Genomic DNA, 24,916 nt, shown 5'->3' on the forward strand with positions numbered 1-24,916 from the left:
TGGCATCATCTGCATTTGACTGTACCCAAGAGCTGCCTCCAGCAGCACGCCAGCCGGGTTTTGGTTACAGGGCGCGCTCTGATCACAGCAATGAGAACCCTCAGGAAGCCATCAGCAGAGCTCAGCTGAGGGTTTGCGCGTGCAAGAAACAAGAAAGAGCAACTACATGCATGTGGGAAAACCGGGGCAACTCTCAGGGTTCAGCTGTTTGCTTGTCACTGCATGGGTTAAACAAATGACCACCAAGAGCCCTCAGAATGGCGAGCAGCAGATGCGTGATTTACTCTCAGGATCAGCTAGAACAGTTACACGGGCAAGCTTTGCCAGCAGGTTTCTGCTGAAAACCGTGTCTTTGGAGCAGACAAGGTACAATATAAAAGCCCTCAATGGTAACGCAACTCTTTCAGGATAAAGGCACCTTATTCTAACCCCTGGGTAACCATCCAACACAGACACACAGCTCTGCGACCAGGGCTGGGCTAATTTAACCCTGCTGGCAGGGCCACAGCTTCCCCAGGTAGATGTGGTGGGCAAGGAGAGGTACGGAGCTTCCCACTGCATCCAGGAGACTCAAGTCTCTCACCAACATTTTGCCTCAAGCCAATGTTTCCCCCAGCCCTTGCTATTCAACAGAGGGAAGGACAAATCAGACAATCCCAGCACTTCCCTCCAGGAGGCTGAGGAGGTATCCAAGAAGAGGACTAAGGAAGGAAGAGGATGCCAAGTCCCCAGCCTGTGCTACCAGCCCCACCTCTGCTCTCCCCATATCTGGTGGCTCCATTTCCAGGGCACGTGGGGCAAGCCGAGCGCTCGCAGGAAGGCAGCCCCGTTGCTTCCTGCGCTGCACAAACAGGAGCTGGCACAATCCCGACCCACCTCCCATTAGCGGTGACCTCACGTTAACAAAGGCCTTTTTATAGCCACACTTGGCAAACCCTTCTGTGGGGCACCAAGTCACTCCTCCTGCCCTCGTCTGACTCGGGTGACCTCGCCCAAGGAAGCCCCAAGCCACCACGCTGCCCTCACCTCCCGCAGCCATCCACAGGCCACCCTCAAGGCCTCGTCCTCCTCCCTGCATCTCCCCTATCACCAATCCCTGTTCCACCCTCTCCTCTTTGGCCAGCTCCTCAGCACGCCTCTAGAAGCAGAAACTGTGGCCTGTTCACACAGATCTGGGACATTTCCCCCCTTAGCTGCCACAGGCCCTCAGGCTGCTCCTAAGCCATTTGAAGGCTCCCCCCCGGTGCCATCCCACCAGGCTCGTGCCTCCCACCTCGCCCTTTCCTACTCATCTCCTTTTTATTCTGTCAAGCAGGAGGCAACACATCATTTACTGCACTGCTTGGCACCCCACATAGGAGGGGAGCTCTGGAATTCGAGGAGCACCGAGTCCAGAAAACAGGAAAGGGCTGAGGATCAAGGCTGGGCACAGCCCAGGGGCCCCCATTTACAGCTCTAATAAAAGGATGAGGCAGAGATGAAAGCAGGGCTGAGCCAGGCGTGGTAAGGCAGAGAGGGAAACGTGTGGGGTGGGGCAGGCAGAAGAGGCTTGAAAGAGCAGAGAAGCTGACTAGGCAGATGATGAGAGGTGCATTTTCGTGTGTTCCTTGCCAGCCCTGTGGATCTGAGCCAGGACAGGGCTGTGGCAGGCAGGAATGGCTCCAGAAACCCACCTCGGGAAGCAGGAATTGCCCACTCGAGAGGCTTCTCACGGTGACCTGGACAAGCATCAAGGACTGAACGCACTGTGCAATGCTTCCCAGCCCATTTCTGGGTCGCAGACACTGGCGCGCTCCGTGTCAGGGCTGTGACCCTCTCTGCTTCCCCTGGGCACGCCGACCTTTACAAACACTCCCCGCCACGTCTGTCTGCAGCAGGAAAACACAACTCCCCGGCAAGGCAGAGGCCTGACTAGATGGGTCTGGTCTGTTTTAACTTGCCTGGAGCAGCCACAAAGGGGTCAGCCAATGCCGACCCCGCAGCACGTGTATCTGCACACATTCACACCCGACTCAAGGCACACTCTTGTTTACCAGCCCAGCCAAGCAGACACTTTCCAGGAGAACAGCAAGAAATTACAAGGCTTGCCTTCCAGCTATTCATTGCAAACCAAAGCCTCCCCTACGCCAGCTCCCAGCTTGCCTGACCTCTCCCCGGCTCGCGCTCGCCTCGAGGCTTTCTCCTAATCTTTGAAGAATCCCAAGGAGCGGAGCAGGACCGGGCAGCCTGGCAGGGACGGAGAGCACTGCCACAGGAAACCTCACCGTCAGCCTCCTCGTTTCTCATCACGCCGAAATTTAAAAATAAGCAGTGATACCCGGGGAGAAATTACCCTGGAAATCTTGCATGCGATTTTTAGAAGCAGAGTAATTATCTTTTCATCAGTCGTTACCCGGAGCTGTCCTAGGGGGAAGGCTGAGGCTGAATTTTAACACCTGAGTTCTCCTTAGCTGGGTCAGGTCCAGGCAGAGCAAGCAGAGCCTCTGGGAAGATTAAGCAGTTGAAGCACAAGGGTTATTTGTTCAAGATGCAAAGGCCAGTCAAAAATAACCCGCGTGGAAATCACAAAAGGTGCCACAACAACGAGTGATCTGCTCAGAGCAGATCCTCCTCCACCAGGAGTCTTCAATTCTCATTGCTCAGGGCCTGGCAGGTCTTTGGGGAATCAAATGCTGCAAGTGCAATGCCCCCTACTCACTGCAGGCCTGGAAGACTGATTGTAAGCAGTACTGGTTCATGACATAAGTAAACATAACAGAATTAAAATTCACATGTCGCCCATGATTTACCTCAAGGGATGCTCTGCGTGTCTTCTTGCTTACAGCAACCAGCACGAGCAGTAACAAAGAAAAAAGGATCAGCCTTGCCTGCTCTGGACCCTGGAAAAGGGAACTTGGTATCTGACTTGGCACGGCTGCTTGGAAGGGAGGGGATGGGTTTGCTCTCGCTGCTGGAGCAGACAGATCCCCACGTGTTAGCAACTGAGCGCTCCCTTCCCGCTCACCTGAGCTGCTCCTGTGCAGCTGCTAGAGCCAGGAATCCTGTGGGAGCCGGCAGAAAGCACAGAGAGGTTGAGAAGGCAAAAAGGCAAAGCAAAGGCAAAAAAAAAAAATATATCCCCCCTCATCAGAAGGAAAAAAATAAATCTCTACATAGGAGAGGAAACTGTCACCCCAGCTGTTGAAAGCAAAAAGGATTTCTGCTCAGCCTGCTTAACATGCTTTATTTTTAATACTGCTTTTGCTCCATGAGCCAGAAAACACTTTGGAGAAAGAGCGTCTTTGTTGGAGATTTTACGCCCCAGTCCTTTACTTAAGGTGCAAAATCTCCCAGTAAATGTCACCGGGCCTCCTACCCCTTTCCCACAGTGACACCCCAGCACAACGAAGAACTAGAAGTCCTTGCAGTAAATGATTTTTTTTTTTTAAATAAAGACTATATACAGAAGTCCTGAAATCTTCATCTGTTTTTGGAACGCTCTATGAGAAACTCGTGCCAGGCAGCTGAAGCACTGTGTGGCCCCGAGACAAATGGAAGCTGTGCATTTGCTATAAATGTGTGTACAAGAAGGACGCAGAAGACATCTCCACCAAGGGGAAGAAAAGGAAGAAACCCATCACAAGTCTCCCTCTGTGCACAGTGAGAATGAACAGGATGCCTCGGAGGAAAACGTTGGCAGCAGTGATATCATCCAGAGGCAAGTAAGAGATCTCACAGCCACTGAAACAAGGGTGCAAAAGGAAGAAGGTGAGAAGCTTTTAGCTGAAAATTCTTCTTGGATGACCATAACCCTTACCCCATGCCAGGCTTGGGGTAAGCAGCCACTAGAAAAGCTCCATTCCAGAGCAACCACGAGCTCTCTTCTTGGGATTTCATAAATTCACTCATTAAGAAGGATATTTGAATTAACTAAGCCAGGAAATAAACATCAAATTCACGTGTGCTGACGGCTTTTGCTGGCAGCAGGGAGGTAAGCTCAGCCCATCGGCCTGCAAGGCTTTCCTTCCAGCTGCCTTTCAAAGAGGCTTCCTGCACCGCCGGCAGCTCCCGTTACCATTCCAACTCAGTGAAACCAAACGGGAGCCTAGAAACAAGCGTAAGAAGATTTCAGAGCACTGTGAGGCTCGAGGTGCTGTGCCCTGCTGTATTATGCCCTACAGCGCCCCGTTAGCATGGGGCCAGGCAGCCCCATGAACCTGCCCAGAACTTCAGGTTTGTTACCAAGAAAAGGGATCTCAGGAGAGGGACTGACTTGCTCCTGCAAGCCAGGCCTCATGCCCAGGACCTGAAAGCATCCTGCATGGCTAACTTCTGTGCTGAGCAGGTCCCCGGGGGCTAAGTTTGCAGTACAAGAGGGAGAGGAAGCAGGCTTATGCCCTGGAAATCCACCACAGGAAAAGACACCTCCTTTTGAGGCACTTTTCAGCTGGCCAGGGGCTGAAGCACGCAGCGTGCCCTGTGCCAAGTGACACCTTTGCTTCGGAGCTCGAGGAGCCTGGCACACGTAAGGTAACCAGCCCGACAGCAGCCAAAACAAATGCTAGCTTTGGCACATCCCGCTGTAATATGAAACTCAAAAAGGAGGCTTCAAGGCACCCAGTAAGCTCTCAGCCTGCTCCCTCACCTAGACACAGCCCTTAGACTGCAGAAGGCACCATCCCGCGGGCCCAGGAGCTCAGCTCAGTGCTCTTCATCTTCTTTTTATCTTCCCAAATTACCAATGACTGAACTTCTTGTTTATTCATTTTCAAATACTTTAAAAACTACTTTTTCAGCAGTTAACAGCCCAGATCTCCCTGCTGGGTGGCAGAGGTGAGGGGACACAGGTGTTTCGTGCTGGTGACCAGGGCAGAGGGGACACCGCGCTGCCAGACCTGGCTCACCCCTTCCATGGGGGCTTTCAGCCATAAAGCCTGTTCCTGCTGAAATGAGAATCAATCACCTTTAGGGGCGTAAATCCAAACTCTGCTGTTCTCCAGTGTCCTGGAGCTGCTGCCCACCCACCTTCCCACCGCAGTAATTAACCCCGGGCAAGCACTGGCACGAAGCTCCTGCTCTCGCATGACGGCGAGCATTCCTCTCCCCGGAGTTTATGATAAAGCACCAGCTATCCATAAACAGCCCTGGGAAGGGCTGGCCCGGGTTCACCTTCACGCAAGGAAGATGTCAGGCACTGGCAGGGAGCCAGCCATTCATGGTTCTGTAAACCTCCTGAGTTTTGTCAGCTCTGACTCAAATGACCTACTTGAGGGGGGGGGGAAAAAAAAAAAAAAAAAAAAAAGAAGTCCATCACACCCTTTCCTCCCCTCCACCCACAGTGGCGCTTAATCACAGCGGACAGTTTCCAGTGAGGGTGAGTCACGGCCTCCTGTCCCTGTGAGCACAGCACAATGCACAATGGTGTCCAAAAAGCGCAGCACCCTGCAGCCCTTCCACCCCATGAAGCCGGCCCCGTGCTCCACCGTGGTGCCACGGAGCTGTAGGATGCAGCAGGCAAAGCCACGCGGTCACCCAATCATTCATCCTAAACACATTAATGCTTTAGGCATAAAGTCAGGATTAAAAGCAAGGGACAAAAAGAGAGCCTATTCACATTCCCCGCCCCAACAGCTCCTAAAATCCATTTCACTTCCCTCCTTGGAGCTGCTTGCCTTAGTTCTGGCTCCCAAATTCAGCTTTTACAAGGAAACCCTCAGTGACTTTTATTCCTCTCCAGCTTTTCACCCTACCAACTCTACAAAGACAAAGCTCCCCTTCCCAGGAAGGCAGGCACAGACACAGCAGCAGGAGCAGCTCAGATCCAGCCCCCGGCAGATCAGCAGCCACAATCCCTTCCCGTGCCGGGGCAGGAGCTCTGATCTCCCTTGCTGATGAAGCTGTTAAGATTAGGCCACTGCTGGCACTAAGATGACATGATGCAAGTATTTAATACACTCCCGCCAGGTGGGAGGCCAGCCTGAGTGGTTTTTACTGTTTTTTTGGATGTTTTAGAAAAGAAAATCTTATCTGCTGGCTGTGAATTATATCCCCCCCTCTCTCCTTCCCATAGGATTTTAACATCCCCGTGAGGAGAGTAAACTCCCGGGCAGCAAGAGCAAAGCCCAACAGGTTTCCTAATTAACTGCCCCTCTCCCAATCACCACAGCCTTGCCAACTGCTGGAGAAACTCAATTCCAGCTGGTAATTAAGTTTATGGCTCAGGAGGGACAACGGCAGCAGGGAAGCACCGCAGCGATGGGACGGGGTTGACACCACAGCCTCCTGTGCCAGCCCCTGCTGAAGGACTCTGCCATCAGCACACGGGGCACCAGCAATTCCCCAGAGGGACAACAGCTTTTCGTGGCCATCAGTCCCTTAAATTAAAATTTAAATGATCCAAGAGCTCCCTAGAGGGTTACGTGGAGCAAGGAGAGGCCTCATCAGGCAGCCAAAAAGAAGAGCCCAGCACTCAGACATGCCTCCGAGGGTGTTACCTGCACCTTCCACAGGTATCCAAGGAATTTGCAGAGCCCGGCTGCCAGGTCCACCAGCCTGCTCCAGCACTCACCCCGCAGACCCCACTGGGTCCCAAAAAATCCTCTTTACCCTCCTCCCTTTCAACCAGCCTCAACTTCAAAAGGAGGAAATCAGCGATTTTGTAACGTTTCATCTTGTTTCTACTGCCTGACCCACCAACACAAAGGAGGGAAAAGCAAAGAACTGACTCTCACCGGGAGCAAAACCGATTATTAAAGCAATTAAGTACAATAACAGCACGTATTAAGAGGAAGCCACTGAAAATGGGCTGATACTCCAGTTTGTGCTCCTGTTCCAACGAGCTGGGCAAGCACTTACTTTCCAGAAGCAGGAGGGACACCGAGAGATCTGTGAGGCCAGAGGAACTCCCCAGCAGATAAGACAAACTGCAGCCAGCACCATGCCAGTCGTGCTACCAACCTCGTACGAGCAATGGTGAGCAAATACAGGGGGTTAGGAGACAAGGTGAGCTTACAACAGCTCAGTTTCAGCAGAACTGCAGCCCCCCCAAATTATTCCAGGCTCTGTCTCCCAGCACTGCAGCTCTGAGGGCTGCAAACCCACAGATGAGCCAAAATCACCAGCTTGCAAGTGGCTGGCATGGCTGGATGACTCTGGCCTGAAGGCAGAAAACTGACAGTGAGTGACAAGGAGGAGGAGAAGCTCTCCAGGAAAGTTAGGCTTTGAGAATCCCTTTCCTGAGCGCGGCGAGCAAGCAGGAAGCCACATGGCAGGCTGCCCCTAGGTCAGGGGGAGGCTGCAAACAATCCACCCCCCAGCACAGCCCTGCCAGCAGGGAGGTTTCTGAGAGCCAGCAGATGCCACCTACATCGGCTACCAGGGCCAGCACACTGTGTGCAGCCCCAGAAGGCTTTGCCCACGCAGCACTGTGCGATGTATGGGGAGTCGGGGACATTTTGGTGGTGCTGTGTATTGGCACGCACGGGAGAGAACAGAGCCGGGAGGGTGCTGAGAGGCTCGGAGCAGGCGCTGTGACACAGCAGGGAGCAGATCAGGGACAATCCTTGGGATTTTGAGTCTCCCTCTCCCCATAACAGAGGTGCTGGGGGCAGAGACGAGGTAGCACAGCACCACCAAGGAAGGGGGATCCCACACAGCAGCCCCCCATCCCTCAGACCTCGCACCAGTAAGCACAGCCACGTCCTGCAGCCCCTCAGGCCTCTGGTCTCTGACACTTTGCTCTTTCCTGCAGCTTCGGATGGGACATCTTTCCCGCTGCTTCCCCTAAACCGAGGAAGGTCTGAGAGAACAGCCTGCTGCCAGAGGAACGGGTTTGGGGCTGAATAGGAGCAGCAGAGGAGGCGGCGTGGGCTGGCAGTCATTGCTATTACGATGTTAATTCCCTTTGACTTGCCAGCATTAGAGACCGAGCAGCCATTGTCACCCTTTGTCTTTTACAGGAAGATCTTCAGCAGGGCTAGCTGTCTTCAAAGAGCTTTAAACACACCAGTTAAAGTTTTACAGCACAACCTTAAATTCCTCAGGGCTGTATTTTTGTGTTCTAAAAATCGCACCCCTTCAGGAGCCAGGTACTCCCCCTTTAGGAACAGCACCTGTGTGGCACAGGAGATTTTCATGACCCAGCTTTTAGGAAAAAAGCTAAATAGTAACAGCAAATGATACAGATGACAGTTAATACTACCAACAAACAGACGAGGTTTTTCCCTTCCAAGTTTTAACAGAAAATGCCATTAAATGAGGAGGTCTCATCTCAGCCTCACAGCTAAGGCCACTGAAGGACTGCAGAAGCCCAGAAGGGCCCAGAAGAACCAGTCCTCACCAGCACAGCCTCCAACATACTCAAGCAGGACTTGGCTTACCTGTCCAAGGTCCAGAGTGACGTTGACCTGGTTGAACTCCAGCCCCCGGGACAGTGGGGGGCTCTGCCACCAGCGCTCTGTCCCATCGATGGCATTGGTTATGGGGTGCGCCTTGTTGCTGTTCGCCGAGGAGCAGATGTCGCAGTACTGGCCCTGGTGGAAAGCACAGAGACAGCATTTAATGGTAGCCAGGAAAACACGACCCACTGTGCCCAGCAAGCAGCACAAGCTCCAGGGCCACCAGCCCGTGGCTCCTCTGCTGAGGCTGCCACTCACAGCCCTGCCAATACCCAGAGATCCTGACCTGGGCCATTCAGTCATCCCTATGGACCCAGGCTGCCAGTTCTCCTGTCCAACTCCGCAATCCGTTCCTTGTCAACCCATGATTTCACAAGCACAGTCCTTTCAGCTACGTTTTCAAGCTTAATGGTGTAGCAGCCAAGTCCCTTTCGCGGGTGATGCTTCAATGCAAGGCCCGAAAGGGACAGCCCCTGCTGTCACTTGGCCAGGGACCCCATTGCAATCACTCTCATGAAGTTTTTTCTGCCTTGCTTTTGTGGTGCAAGTGTCTCTGTCAGCTCCCTGGACACGATGCCAGAAAAAAAAAAAAAACAAAACACAAAAAACAGCTCTGCAACTTTAACAGCACCTCCTGAGCAGGATCAGACAAAGCCCCGAGCTGTTAAGGGCAATTCTTTCTTTCCTATTTAACGCACAAATGAATCTGACCCACTCGCAAGGAAACCTGCAAGGAACCTGAAATTAGCAAGGAACTTGTTTTGTGGAGCCCCCATTCTGTCATTTGACTTGCTGCTACAGAGCCTGAAAGGGAACTCTGTTGCAGGCGATTTGCCTTTAAAAGCTGCAGCTATTCCCAGCAAACAAGCTGCCCTTGCCTGTCCCAGCTGCAGCCAGCTTTAATATTACACCAGGTACACGATTTCAAGACAGGCAGTCTCCTTCCTGCTTGCTCCACGTGCGCCCCTAGGAGGGCTGAGGCAAGGCACAGCCACCCCAGAGATTTTCCAGATGCCCCAAACTTTGGGAGAGTTGCAGTGCAAAGGGAACTGAGAATTCCCTGCATTCCTCCCCACGGCCATGTTATTTGCAGGCAATTATGCAATGCAAATTGTGCCAGACGAGCACACCTCTTAATTAACTCCCCCAGGAAGGTGGAAACAGCAGATGGGTAGGCACCAGGACAAAGAACAGGGCAGCTGAAACCACCCTGGTGCCAGGCAGGGAGCTCCTGCTGGACAGAGAGGTCAGGACGTGTCCTGCTGGAGCATGCCCCGAGCAAGGAGGGCGAGCAGAGCAGATAAAACTGACCCAGTCCTGAGCACAAACCTCAAGGGGAACCGGTGCAACTGGTTGTGTGGAAAGCTCTGCTGCACGATGCACACCGCTGAGACGGGGAGAAACGAGGCAAGGTTACAAAACGGGGATAAACAACAAAACCTGAAGTGCTTTCATACTTCAGATTCTTGCTATGGATGCAAAAACCGTTTCGAACCAAGCGTTCACGCTGATGGGTGGCAGCCAATTCAAGCTTAATAAGAGGGGACTAAAAATTAGGCTCAGCTGCTATACATTTGTAATGCTGATGTTATCCCTCGGCACCGCTGAGCAGCCTGCATGTGTTAGCTGCCAGGGGGCTGGTAACACGTCAACAGCTGAGCTAAGCTTGCTGTTAAAAGCATCACAGCCCCCCCCCCATGCACCAGTTGCTCGTTAGTTGTTTCATTAGAGCTGGACCTAGATCTGGTGAGAATCGTTTCCAGTTATTTGTGCATATTAAAGCAAGTTGTGCTCCTGTGCAGCACACCAGGTCTCTCTGGGGAAAGGGAAGCTCTGCCATCAGTGGAGGATTTTAATTAAAAAGCAGTTGTGAGGCACTGGGTAAGCGGACAGCAGGTTACCAGAGCAGGAGAGGCGTGGATGGCACCAAGGTATGCCACGGAAAGAGCTTTGGCAGTGCAGGGAAGATGAGAAGCAGCTCAGGGAACACAAAACTGCCGCTATCAGAGCAAACTGCAAGGGAGGGAGATAAGGAGGAGATGTGAATGGAGAGCAGCTTCCTGCAAGGCCGGCTCCTGCTCCCACTCCCATCAATAGGGGCTCTGAAGTTCCCCCCAAGCACAAAGCCTGGCCCGGCACCCCGCTGGCAGGGCTCGCCTCGGGGAAAGCAGATGGCTTTGTCCTGGTTTATCTGGCCTTGCCATGACCCAACCTCTGCTCTCCTCATCTCATTTAGTGGAAAACCACAGGGAGCGTGACCCAGCTCGGGCAGTGTGGGCTGAGGTAAGCGGGGCTGGAAACGGGGTGCAAAAAGCTGTATTGCAGACAAGGCAAGGAGGTGCTCCACGAGCTGTTACTGGGGCTGTCCTCCCAGATCACCCAGCTGCTCACCCTGAGCTCACCAGGTGTCTCCTGCAAGCTACAGCAGCTTGCCCTAAGAATTACTCCATTTCAGCTGCAGTTAAGCCCCCAGAGCCCAGCACCTTCACACACAGAAGCACAGAAACGAGGCACACAGCACCAGCCGGCCCATTGCAGCCACCCAGCCAGCTGTTGTGTGACACAGCACAGGATGAAGAAATGCTGCTCACTGATGAACACAGGGCAGCAAATGCCACAACATTCAGGAATTAAACAGATTCAGACCTCCTCTGTTACACCCAGACAAGACCTCCCATAAGCATCAACGCCGCTCAGGTGCGATTCAACACGCAAACCAGAGCTCTGTGGCAGCAGGGCTGAGGTGAGGGCAGGTTTCAAATGAAAGCACGCAAGGTGGTGATGTGAAATCAGTCCGACTTGTTGCACGTTTTTAAGTTCTAAGGTAATTGCCTCAATTAATGCCAGTAGCTTCCCTTATTGTTGTACTGCTAATCTCCTGAAATCAAGCAATCATCTGCAGCCCCTGCTGGCTTTGGCAGGGCTCAGGAATAGCCCCCGGGGAACTGGGTGGGATGGGGAGGCTCTGAGCACCCCGCTGTGCCTCTGCCCCTGCCTGGGGAGACAGATAGCTTACAAGCATCTTCGGTAAAGCCTGATCAGGAAAATAAACCTGTAATCTCCCCTTTGTCTCAGCTTCAATAGGTGGCTCAAAGGCACTTCTCATTAAGGTGGGCCTGGCCCTGCTGATTAATGAGGGGAAGGAGGGGAGCAAACCTTCCTGGGAGTCCCTTTCAGCGCACCTCAGCACTGCCTTGCCTCACATCCTTACAGGCTGAAAAGCCTCCCGCGGTCAGAAATGCTGTCTTCTGCCAAAGAGCCCTCAATAAAGCAAAGGAAACTCCTTGAAAAGGTTTAGAGCCTTCCCACAAGCTGTGCCAAAAACACTGCGAGTGTCTTTAGGGCAGCATTATCTTAGAAAGCTCAACGATTATCGCCATTTTAACAATATCATGTTTTAAAGTGCATGAATTCCCTTTCCTAAAAAGTCTACAACGATATCAAATGAAAGGCAGAAAACAGGACGGCTGCATTAATGCTTTCCCAAACTTCCCTTCACCGCCACAGCAGGTGGAAATCTCTTGGAGGGTCCCAGGAGGCATCACTCCTGAGTTCCTGATGCAAAGCCCCTTTACACCACGGCCCCAGCACACACAAACGGCACCAAGCAGGTGAATGGGTAAGGGGAGGCACTGTGGTGGGACACACAAATACCGAGGATGGAGCGTGGAGCTCCTTATTGCCACTGCAGCCTGCCTAAATTGAACACTTCCCTCCCACCCCCCTCTTTGCTTTAGTCACCGGGTGGTGCCGAAACCCCTCAAGGGGATGAATTGGGAACTCTGACCTCTGCTCCCAGCCTCCTGCTTCCTCCCCTCCCCTCTAGGTGCTGCCTGTGGTCACGGAAAGGAGCCACTACAAAAGGAGTTTTCTAAAGCTTTCGGCCCGACCAAAGAGCGCTGGCCTGGGAAGCGGTGCTCAGATCAAAGGATCCTGTGCTGGAGCTGTGCAGGGGACAGGAGGGGGCTGCAGCAAAACCTGCAGCCAAGGAGCCCTGTATGGCAGCTGGGGTTATTCAGGAGGATTTGCACACCCCGTGGTACCAGGAAAGGGCTGCACGTGGAGGATGAGTTATCCCCGAGGCTGGCACAAGCGCCTGTGGTTTATTTTAGCCACTATCCTCCGTAGCACAGCGCGTGGGGCCAGCACACAGACAGGAGAGGGATAAACACAGACCCACATCTGCCAGCTTTTCTAAGTAGCCTTATCCTCCTACTTCTGCTTGAGAGGTTATTCACATCTGTTTTTAACTGCACGCAGCAGCAGTTCATTCTTTACTTTTCCTTTCTTTTTTATACATTAAAAAAAAAAAAGTGCATCCCTGTAGGCACAATGACTTCAGGTAGCTCCCGAGGGTCTCCCCATACTGCTGCTTAAAGCAAGGCTTGCTCCAGTTGGTGTTTTACAGCACAGCAAAGTGAAACAGATCACTTTTAAACTCTCAGAGGAAACTCCATCAGCTTTTGCCCTCCAGTAACATCCTCAACAATTTCTCTGACAAACGAGGCAAAATTCCACCTCATAAACACAAAAGCCAGAAAATTCCTCGTCCGGCACAGGCTCAGGAGAATGCGGCCAGAATGAGAAAAATGCTTCAGAAGCTCATCTTACAACAAAGCCAACCCCAACAAAAGGCCGAGAAAGGCTCTCTCCCAGAAGCTGACGCTTCTCCCTCGCTCCTCATCCCTGCTGCATTCAGAAGGGACAATCCCATCGCTCAGCTGCAACAGGTGACCTGGCACCGCCAACCCCACAAGCAGCACACGCTGGTGGGCAGCAGCTGCTGGCTCTGCCGAGGGTTTCGTGCTGCAGGAGCATTTCGAGGCAGAGTTGCTTCTCCCTGCTCGGGCTGCCCCGAGGGGGGCAGCAGGTCCGGCGTTCCTGCAGCTAAAGCGAGTGTTTTACAAGCCTGTTTACAATTCTTCTTCCTTCTTTTTAAGAGGGCCGGGGCAGTTAAGCTGCACAGCAGTTTTTGCACCATCTGCATTCCTGGCTGCGTGCTCCCTCCGGGCTGCTTAAAATGGGACCCCTGAGCTAAGTCACCTGATGCTTGCTTGTAAAACTCTCCTCTGAACTTTCCCTCTGCTCATCCTAATGCCCCAGCGAACACAGGGGGGATTTCAGAGTTAAGCCCCCCCAAAGCTAAATATTACCATGCGTGGCACAGTGATTCTCTGGCTGGCAGAGGACTTCAGGGGCTGGCTCACCCAGGACGTAGGGCCATAAAGAGCCAACCCCTGTGCAAATAACTCCCTGGGAGCCCAGCGAGCCACGCTTCACGTGTTCGACTTCTGGGGAGCCCGGCAAAGCAGAGCACGTGTGCTCCGTGCCCTGGCTGCTCCGGGGGGCTTCCCACAGAGCCCGGCCAGGCTAGAGTGGGGTGCCTGGGGGGCCCCTCACCCCCTCCTGGGGTGCCCAAGCCCCCCATGATCCAGAGGACACCGGCTCTGCATCAACTCCGGGCACACGGGAAAACACCAGTGGGGGTCCTGGGGGTTTGTGCCCCTCACGCAGCCTCCCCCACTCCTCTGGCACCCACAGCAGGGTGGCAGGGCTGGGACAAGGCAGCGAGGGCCACGGGGGGCCACAAAGGGAGGGCTCAGACTCCCTCAGACCCCCCCCAACCCTTCCAAAAAGGGGGATCCCGGGGTGCAGCTCCACCACCCCAACCACGTTACGCGCCTCCCCCTCGCCGCCCTACCTGGATGGTCTGGTTGGGGTCCCCCCCGGCCAGCGGCCCCCCGACCAGCTTGCAGTACAGATCCTCCACGGCTCGGCGGCTGCCGGCTCCCACCGCCTCCTCCCCGCAGGTGGCGGTGGCGGAGATGCGGGTGCCCTCGGCCAGGTTGAAGTAGGGCGGGTGCAGGCTGTGCCCGTTCACGTCTCCGGGGAACGAAGCTGCGGGGCTGGCGGCGGCGGCGGGCGGCACCACCAGCAGCACCAGTATCCCCAGTAACCCTCTCAACAACCTCCCCAGCCTCTCGCCTCCCTCCTCGGCCTCCCTCGCCATCTTCCCCGGAGGCAGCGGGGGCGAGCAGCGGCTTCCCCCGAGCCCCAGCCCCGGCTGTGCGCCCCGGCGCGCCGCGCCCGCCCTACTTCAGCCCCGGCAGGCGCCGCCTCCGGACCCCCCCTCCTCGCCCCCCGGAGCCGGCCTCGCCCTGGGAACCCCCCCCCTTAAAGGCTTTAGGGGAGGAGAGGCCAAACGGGGTGAAGCAGTTTTTTTTTTTTTTTTTTTGTTGGTTTTTAAGGAATGGAAGGGATAGGATGTTCGCGGGGAACAATGTGGGCATTGTGTCTGCGGCGCGGCGCTGCCGTGGGCTCGCTCGCCGGTGTTTTCAGGGCGTTAATAAACTCCATTAGCCGATAGGTTGGTTTATCTGCAGGAAAAGCCCTATTACTAATTAACAAAGCGTTAAAAGGTCCCACACAGAACCCGACTTACTTTCCTCGAGAGTAAGAGAACTCTCCTTACTCTCCTGCTCCCCACCTGCCCCCCCTGTGCTGTCACCCATGGCACGAGTTGGTGGAAGGCACCTTTGGGTTAAGAAACTGAACTCTGCAGTTAGTTGTACGCATCCCCAAAGCAGTGAGTTACATGCATCACCCAAACAGCAAAACACATCACCAAAACAGTAAGTTACGCACACCACCAAACCCATCAGAAAGCTGCTTTGATTTTCTACCACGTGCAAGCTTCTCTTCAATCCCCAAATCAAGCAATAAACTCTTCTGATAAAAGGTGTGCCTGAACTGCCCCATGCTCTTTCTTTACACTAAGAAAATACAGAATAAATCAACTGAGATCAGGCCTGGACTCCGGACATTGGAGACCTGTCGTGTCTGAACCCCACAGGAAGCACCACAAGCTCCTAAGTGTGCCCAGGTCCTCAGAGGCTGCTGCTGAGCATTTGCCCACTGCGTCTCATCGCCATCTCCGTGTCCTTTTGGTGGCCAGTCCCCAGGAGCCATCCTGCTGAGAAAAGTCACCGCTGCCTGTCCCCGGGCACGCACAGCCCGCGCTGCACCAGGACACCAGGACTGAGCGCAGGGTGCTGCAGGGTGCCCGCTGCCACACGGCCAGCAAGCACTGAGCACAGCCTCCAAACCCCTTCAGCTCCTCAGGGTTCCTAAAGGGCTTCCAGGCGTCTTTAACCCATTCCTGCTCATTTCTTTGGAGGTTTTCCCCCTGGTTTTCCCACTTAATGCCAGGTCTTACTACATAACAGGCGAATATATAATTTAAAAGCTAAATAGAGCCCTTGAAAACAAATTATTTTAAAAAGCACGAGCAGCCTTTGCCCTTTGAAGTCCACATTAAGGTGGGCAGCTTGCTCTGGGGAACGTGGAACAACCACCTCTGAGTGTACCACCTCTAATCTGCAGTAATGGTTAACGAACGTGTTTATGGACAGGAAACCAATACGCCACAGAGCTGGAATTAAAACTTCCTCAAACTTTATCTAACGCCATATTTCATTAGCTGCTTATACCCCATGGCATCTGTGAATACATGAAAGGAGTTAACAAGGAAAGCAGGGCACAGATTAAGAAAATAGCTTTCTCCCACCCCCACAAGATTGTTACAAGGCAAAACACTCAGGCCAGTCTAATATCTGTAATCCCTCTAGTGGTAATGTTGTGGCACGTAATTAATCACCCCTCCAAAAGGCAATTAAGGGAAGTGAACAATCCATCCAGAGCGAAATCACAGCTAGCACGTGGGTTTTGTGGCACAGGCTCAGCAGCACCCTGCAGGAAAAATGCCCCTTCTGCAGCCCGAGCTGGCCTCAATCAGCCGCAGAGCTGCTCTGCAACGGCAGCTCAGGGACTGGAAACACGCTGGGGCCACCTGTGCGGGAGCGCTCAGAGAAGCAAGGGAAATGCTTTAAGGAAAGAGGTTTCTGAGTGTTTGTTTTTTTCTTCCCAAATCACTAAAAGAAAGGGGCAGAGGGTTTCTAATGGAGCTAAACACCCAATTTTGAGGTTAACCAAAAAGTTGAGGTTACCAGGCTGGAACTCCCATCCCGATGCCAGCCACTAACAGGAAAACAAGGCAGGATGTATTTGCTAATCTGGCCCCGACACAAGTCCCCTGGCCACACATCTCACCCGAGAGCCACCAGCAGCAACCATCACAGGTGAAAACCCCCACAGGCAGACAAAGAACACTGCTCCCAAAAAGACCTCCCTGGTCTACAACAGCTGGAAATCTGATGCAACACCAAAGCCTTTCTTCCATTTAAGAAGCTTTTTTAAAGCACTAAGTTCAACAGCTCTGGACATTTACTATTCACGTTATCTACTCCTGTTCCCCTTTGAATTTTACTAGCGTCTTGAGCCAAGCAATGGTGCTTCTTTGCTTGGCTTCATGAAGCTAGGAGCTGTGGTGACAGACTCTCACACTGGAGGTGCTGAAGCAGAAAAGACCTCTCCATTTAAATCCAATCCACCACCGACTGCAGAAAGAACTGAAAAAATCCAGCCCCTGGCAATCCTGCTCAACTGTTCTCCCAAACTACATGTAGCAACATGACTTCAGCCAGGCTGCTATCCATCTGCAGCCACTAAAGGCATCTGAATTCCACTGGAGTTTTTCGTTTTGCCTTCCTAAAAATTGTAGGACCATGAAGAGCTTCCAATAAGCTGCCACCAGAAACCACAAACCTGAAGAAATGCCAGCATTTGGGGAGGGTGATGGGAAAGAAAGAGCTTCAGAGAGGTCTGAGAACAAATGTAAGGCTTGGGCTCCCCAAAGCTTACCTCATTTAGGGAACCCAGTTTCTAAACCTGAACAAAGATTCATCAAATTGCAGTCACCAGCCTTCCCATCTACTTGTCCCCTTTTAACCTCTGCATGTCCCACAGACAGAAGTGGGGCTGATCGAGTAATCCGGTGGGAATACCAACAGGTTCTGCTTGCTGGTAATAAATTAACTGTCTTTGTGTTGTCTATTACACAGAGAAATTACACAAAGAAAGCAAAGAAGCTCCGCACTCTGAGAAAACCAATGTATGGCCAGTGGAAGGAGAAGTGTTGCCTTCCTGCACAGGACTTCCTAGCAAGGTAGCACTACATTCAGAGCTGTCAGTGCAAGCAGGGCCTGAGCCAAGAGAAATAACCCAGCATATGGTTTCTGTACCGTGCATTATGTGGGGTCAGGAACATGTTGTCTTAAGGCAGATTTAATTACTTTTCTACTACTCTGCTGCAAGCGGTGTGAAGGAATGTGTTTCCTGAGCTTTGCTGGGTGGTGACCTAACAACACGGCACCTACATCACCATTTTCATAAGCAGGTCGTGTCCCGACACACGTGTGTCAAGATCAGCTACTAGATGCTGCGAATTAATTCCACATGAGCTGGAACTGAACCAGCGCAAGCCACCAGAGCAATCAATAGCCTTCAAACACGCCTCCAGCTTCATAATTTTACAGGCTGTACCTGAGAGGACTGTAAAACAGAACAAAGCAGAAGACATCAGCAGGTTTCGAGTCCCTGTCTTCCAGTGAGCTTGCATTGGGTTTGCTCAGCTCGAAGAAGCGTGGAGAGGAGCTCCCTGTTCACACAGCCCCCCCACGCCTGCACACACAGACAGTTGTGCAAACAGCCCCCAAACAGCGACTCAAAGTACATTTTCCCTGTTTGTTCTCCAAACTGACAGCTCAATTACAGCCTCTTCAACCCTCCTGTATCTTGGGGGATTGGGCACGGTTTGGGTCTGCACTGGGAAATGGCTGCAAAGTTTTGCTGAAGGCATGAGGAATTTGAGCAGGATCTGCCTCGCTTTCTTAGCCTTGTTCTTAGGAATGCACAAAGCCGAAGGCCAGAAGGGGTGAGCAGACTCCCCACACTACTTAATCTGCCCCTCTACTGAAAGCCATAATATTCTATACTGTGGTGTTATACAAGCACCCTCTGCTTTGATTAAAATACTCCCGATGCTGGTTTTGCAATGTTAGCAGAAGCACAGTTAAAATTGGACAAACCCTACCAGAGCAGCCTGATACGGTGATGCAACGGGAAACAGCTCTTGGAAAGGCAATCTCCTTTGTATCTCCTCAAAACTGAATTGCATTATGTGAAAATGCAAACCCCTAAAACTCAGAAGCTCCAAGAAAGCAAGAGCAGGATTAAAAGACATCTGGAATTAATAGCTTTTTTTTCCCCTTTGTAAAATCCCTTTAATGTATCTTATCTTTATTTCCTGTGCAGCGTTCCCACTTCGACATTCATTCAAATTTGAGAAAGACTATTTTGATTCATAGCTGGTCAATTCGCCATGCCTGGGCAGCACCTTTTAGTTAAAAACAAACAAAAAAAAGGCACGCATCTGTGTTTTGTCTGCGGAGGACATTTGCACGAATAGATCAAGAGGTTTCATAATCTAGCAGGACATGTTACTCTACACCAGAGAATTCAATTCACTTTAAGGTCAGCCTGTACCTTCCCTGTAATCAACTGCTTCCAAAACCCTCCCAAAGCCAGAACAGGTGTTTCATTCATGCTGTCTGTCTACCTGGCAAGGGCCCAAATACTTTCCTTTAAAGCCCGACCTCCATATTACTCCGGCGCGCACTGAAAACGCGCGCGTGTGCTGTCTGCTAGGCATGCTTCAGGCTTGGTCATCGTTAGCTGCGTGGTTTTTTTTTTGCACAAATCTAACAGGAGCACAGCTGCTTTTTATGTTAATAACTAAACCACGCTTTAGATTTACGCCACACGGCTCTCCCTTCAGCCAGAATGGCCCTGAAGGGACCTGCGGATTTAACGAGCTGACATGTCAGCAGAGATCAGCTCACCCACCAGAAAAGTGCAGCTACTTCTAGGGTGAGGCACGGTGGCTGCGCAGCACTGCAGGAGAACGGAGGCTACTGGGTCAAATCGAAGCCCCAGAGGAAGCAGGGGGATGAGCAGATGTGCTTGGGATGAAAAGCAGCAGTGATGGGAGCTGATGCAGCCCCTCAAGTGTGGACGAGCAGTGGGGGAAGCTAGAAACCTGCAGACAGAACAGGCTGGTACTGCCTGCCCCCAGGGTGGGACGGATCCAGCACTGCACGAGGGCGACTGACTCAAGGCTGACTCAGAGAACAGGATTGCTCCTACCCTGTCACTGTAACTTCTTGGAATACCAGGAAGTTCACTGTCCCACAGATGACTTCACCCTCACTTGTTCCTGTGCCCCGGGGCTATGTGCAGGAATATTCTTCAGGCACGGGGGCATGACAGACCCTTGCTGCCCTCTAGAAAGATCAGATCCCATCCCGTTTTTCAAAACCCAGGTGGCGATTATCAGGTGCAAGGTTCTTCAGGGATCTCAGAAAGAATAGTTGGCACTTCTACAGCACATCCACACATTTTTTTGTTGCTGCAGTGGGAGGAGTAATTCATGCCAACAAGGACTGCTTGGGCGAAATCATCCGCTGCATTTCCATTCAAGGGGTTTCTATTCTCCTAGCCGTTCTTGAGAGCTCGTGCTAATGTCACAAATAACTCTGGAAACAATGGGTCCTGGAGCAAGTTAGTAGCTAGCATAGCTAAAGGAAGATCTCACCCAGATGAGAAAGGCAAGACACAGCTGACTGCTGCATAGTTTCCCTCTGCCTGCCCTGCCCCTGTGACTGCATTTTCATTAACTGTGCCTCCATTCAGCTGGAAAGCTGCGAGTTTGCTTACATCAGGGAAAAGCTCTGATTTTATTAGCACTACTAAACCAGCACAAAACAGAGCTCGTGGGCTGTTTGCTAGGTTACTGCAGCACAGCACGGACACAAATTACACCTGCTCCCCAGGACAGCACAGAGCTGCTGCTATGAGAACAGCTCCTGCCTCCAAGCTGGCCTTTTGTCAGTAACTTTTCACCTACACCTGGGGACTTGGAGGTCAGATTTCTTTCCTGTAGTCAGAGTGATTCAGAACTGCTTATCTGATTGTGTTTGGGGAATCTTTCTACTTACAATCTAAACTTGACCGGAGGGGTATGCTCAGATCCGTGTGACAGCCACAGGTTGCTTGTTTTGCCTTTGTGTGCGGTGGCTGTGCCTCACCTGCCCAGACACACACGCTGTGATGCTCCCCGGGGTGCTGCCCTCCAGCACCAGCTGAAATCTCCACCAGCCCACCATGCCTGCAGTAACTTCCACTGAAAACAAGGAGACAGGTGCCCACCGGTGCCTCTTGCTAACTGGAGTCCCAACACAGCAGGGACACGTTCAAATACTCTTCTGATCTCCGCAGTGTGAACATGCTTGGGTCCTGTTAGGGCTGATTGTCATTTATCAGATCACACAGAGCCAGTTTCCCCAGGACTGATGAGGCCTAAACCATGCCTTAAAGCCCCACCACTATCAAATTCTAGTACATGGACTTGATAAATAGGCTACCTTCTCTGCCAGCCAGGATAATAGTGTTGGTATTTTCCTATGAAGTCCCATTTCTTTAATGAGAAATAACAGATGATTAATGAAAAGTGTCATTAGGGACAAAAAACAGGCCTCAGCAACATTTCAAGAACCAAGCTCATCCCACAGGAAGGGTCATCTCAGCAGATATCCCAGACCAGAAGATGTCCTTTGGCTTGTATGTGTGTTTTGCCAGCTTAGAGGGATGCCCAGCCTAAAACACCCTGGCTGTGGCTCCCCAAAGCAATCAGGAATAGCTCTCATGTCAGTCATAAGGATAAGAATTAGAGGGATGTGCACGGACCCAGAAATGCAACAAACTTACTGGACTTAGCAGAACAAACACTAAAATTTGGGATCTCCCTGCTACCTCCAATCGGCAGCATTTAAAAAAGCACAAAGCTGCATGAAGCAGGGAAGCCACGTTCTGGCTGTAAAGCTCCAGTTTTTGCCGCTCCTCAGCAGCTTTTCTAATTGCTCTGCACATGTTTTCCCAGATGAAATCAGAACCGTGGGTCTTATAAACAGTGCCAGCTGGTAAAGAGGTTAGATGCAGTCTGAAAAAAAAAAAAATGGTTGAAATGAAGGATTTCTTCCCTCATCCCTTTCAAAGCAGTTTTTGAACGTGGGAAATAACCTCATATCCCAAATCCGGGAAATTGACCGGCTGGTACCAGTGGCACTGGTGTAGGGAGGACATGGGGCCTCTGCCACCCCAGCAGGCTGTGCTGGGTCAGCAGGCAGCCAGGAGGATTCAGCTGAGGGATGGGAAGCAAGGAGCAGCTGCCCTGACAAGAGTAAGACCCTTACTGTAACCTTCTGCAGACAAACCACTGAGATAAAAAACAGTCTCGATGCAGGGGTTTTGCATTTTCTTCTCACTCCAGAAAGGGCACGGGCAACAAAAGGTGTGGGAGAGGGCAGCTCCTCTCGAGTAACAAAGATCAACGTGGACACACAGGAGTCAGCACCCTGGGTTTGCACCACCGCCACCAAACACCCTCGTGTTTGCATTACTTTGATTTGAGCACATGAAGAGACATCCATACCTGCATTTCCACTTCAGAGCTGGAAAGAGGGAGATTATTTATGGCCCAAGACACTCCGCAGGGCACAAGGAAGTGACGGGTGACAGAGTTTAGCTCCAGCTGCACATTGTGGGTTTTGCCTATGGAGAATGCTTTGCCTTTTTATTTTTTTATTCTTCCTCGGGATGCACTCAATCCAAGCACAATATTGACAATAAACTCTTCTTTCCGAGATTCCCAGTCCTAATCCGTGGGACTTGGAGAGGGCGAAAGCATTGTAATGAAATATTAGCAAGAGTTGCCTTGGTAACTGCCCAGATGAAGCCCTCTTATATTCACTGAAGTTCTCCCAGCGTGACTAATACCTCCTGGGCTATAGTTACACCACTCCGAACGTCCTGAATGCACGACCAAGTAAGCAGAGCAAACACACTCAGGCCCCATTTACACAGTTATGGCTTAATCTGATTATTTTGTACTTTGACTGAGTGCAGGGGAAATTTGCAGGGCTTCACTTTGCAATCGCCCCTTCGCTTTCATCTTGCACTTCTCGCTAATTCAAGCTAATATTTCCCATCCAGCGTTTCCTAAGGCAGAACAAACCCCAGCCTAACAGCTGAGCGCAAACCGCACTCATCTGTTAAAATGCATTTAGCAGCGTTTTCTTTCCCCTGCTAACCTTATCAGCGAGCGTAGCAGGTGAGGAATGTGGAGGGCCCTCGTGCAATGCAAAGCAAGGAGTGCTGCATGCACGGCCCTCACCAGCCCCTCGGCAGCAAAATTCAGCTCACAGTTTTCAGCGACTTAAAACCATCGGTGTGAAAGAAAACCAGCAGAACACCAGGACACAGGGAAAGGCACCAGCAGAGATCCTTACCTGACCTGAACAAGCCACCTCTTCCCATCACTTCCCTCTCTGCAAGCTCCCAGGCACCGCGTGCACGCTGCTACCCTTCTGATGGGTGGAATCTGAGTTGCTCAGGTACATGCCCTTGGCCACGTAAAGCTTAAGGCTTGCACAGATCAGAGATTTTCTTTTGCTTGAGTGGGGACCTGCAAAGATATCCCCCGGGCTGCAGTGCTGCTGTCCCCCAAGAGGCTGGGACAGTCCCACACACAGGACCGTGACAGCAGAGGGAACATAAGTGGCTCCTTTGTAAACCACAGCTGACAGCAGCAGAGTGCTATCACCACTCCAAACTCAGGCTCTCTCCGTGCACTGGCTCCCTCCATCCCAGCCATCCAGATAACCCTTTATTTTCTTGTTGCAAAGCTCCTTTCACTGACAGAACTGAGGATTTAGAGGTCCCTGAGAGGATGACTCTGCAGCCCTGCTCTTCATAACCCATAGTCTAACTCTTGCTGCTGGGAGTACGGGTCTGACAATTTGCTTCCCTGAGTGGGATCAGGGGCACAACGCCTGCAAGAGGGGAAGACTGGCAAGACCAAGAGTTGTCGCATAGTTTCAGTGTTTTGGAAATGCATAAAATGTGTTCATTTGGGGAATCTCAGAATTCAGACACCTTATTTTTTTTTTTTCCAGCACACAAAGCTCCCAAGACTCCCGTTTTAGACGTGAGAGAGGGCAACTGCAATATCAGGGGCAGGCAGAGCGACAACATGCGCTCTGATTTCCTTTTTTCGGTTAAATGGGGGAATGTCAGTAGCTCTCCAAGCATTTGAGCTGAAAGGCTGAGGACAGCTCAGCTAACACCCCGTAACTCCTGCGTGGTGACCACTGAGCTATATCCTATTGCAGCTACACGATGACTTGAGTCTCCACACCTGCCTGTGGGCTTTCATCTCCGAGTGGGCCATGAGCCATAACCACGTCCTCTGCAGGAATTAGCCTCGACCAGCTAAGGCCTTGCTTTCCTGGTGAAAGCAAAAGGTCACAGCAGATTTTGATCTCCTTCCTGCAACTCAGGGTGTGTGGCAAAGGGCTGCTGCGATGCTGCAGCTGTGGTTCTGCAGACAAGACACTGAAAAGGCTTGGAAAGAGGCAGCGCAAAGTTTGCTACCAGAAGAGGGGCTGCAGAACAGGGGCCTTTTGGCTGCAATATTCGCCTGACCGGTGGGTAAAAACTGCAACCTGCACTGCACAGGATATTCACACCTCCTGGTGCCTGCTTGGGCTGTGCCCATCACAGCATATTCCTGAAAAAACAAATTATTCAGCAACGAGGAACAACGGATACAGCAGCACAGCCTCTCCTGGCACCAATGGCTCATGCACAGTTTGGTTCTGTGCTGCACACATGGACGGGCTCCTCAGGGTCAATTTATAGGGGATACACGGGAACATTACTGCTCACGCCTAAGCCTTTCACCAGCACCGACTGGCTCACCCTGTCAGTGCCCAGCACAGCCTGGGTGTGCTGCAGTAAAGGTGGCATTTACACCTTTCGTCAGTGTTTGTCCCTTCCACGTAGCATGAGCTGCTTTTTACACCCGTGTCCACCACAGATAAGAACTCGCCATAGTTTGGGCTCCATATCAGGAAAAGATTTTACATATTTCCATTGTCACAGGCATTAATCTGAAATCTAAATTACTTCCTATTTGGGAAAACATCTGAGCTTTTTCCATGCACATTATTCCTCCAGTAGCTTAATAGGAACAGCTAGCTATTTGGCACTTAAAAATAACCCCCCCTCCAGTAGGAAAAGATAGCAAATAGGAAAATAGGAGCTTCCTCCAAAGCAGAAGAGCTGTTAGCCTGTTTCTAACACCCCGGAGAAAGATGGTGCCACAGCCAAGAACCTGGGCTACAGCTGAGGCTCAAATCCCTTCCCTGCTAGCTTCCTGCATTACTCTGGACACATCACGTAGCTTTATCTTTGCGTCTCATCACCAACTCAAAATCAAAAGTAGTAGCAGTCGTAGTGGGGTGTTATGAGAATAAAAGCTGTGAGAGCTGCGCTCAGCCATCAGCTGGTGATGGACTTTTAACTTTACTAAAACCAGCTAAGCCCTGCTTGATTTTTTATGTCAAATAAACTGCAGTGAATATCCCACACAGGCAGTCAGGCCTCTCCAAGTCACCTTCCTGGAGATTAAATGGCAAACAAAAACTGACACGTTTGCCAGGATTGACACAATTCAGAATCAGGAT

General features: G+C 51.7%; 1 protein-coding gene across 4 annotated transcripts in view; it reads right to left on the reverse strand.

Moving 5' to 3' along the window:
- Positions 1-14,454, reverse strand: part of LAMA5 (laminin subunit alpha 5) — an 85,038-nt gene extending 70,584 nt beyond the window's left edge. For all 4 annotated transcript variants that reach the window (XM_068700783.1, XM_068700781.1, XM_068700782.1 and 1 more), the window contains exons 1-2: positions 14,077-14,454; positions 8,358-8,510 (exon numbers count right to left, since the gene is read on the reverse strand). In XM_068700783.1, the coding sequence (XP_068556884.1) occupies positions 8,358-8,510; positions 14,077-14,385 (462 nt within the window). In that variant the 5' untranslated portion in view covers positions 14,386-14,454. The remainder of the gene's footprint in view (positions 1-8,357; positions 8,511-14,076) is intronic.
- Between the last annotated feature and the right edge of the window lie 10,462 nt (positions 14,455-24,916).

The sequence above is a fragment of the Anas acuta genome, chromosome 16, assembly GCF_963932015.1.
Source record: "Anas acuta chromosome 16, bAnaAcu1.1, whole genome shotgun sequence".
Classification (NCBI taxonomy): Eukaryota; Metazoa; Chordata; class Aves; order Anseriformes; family Anatidae; genus Anas; species Anas acuta.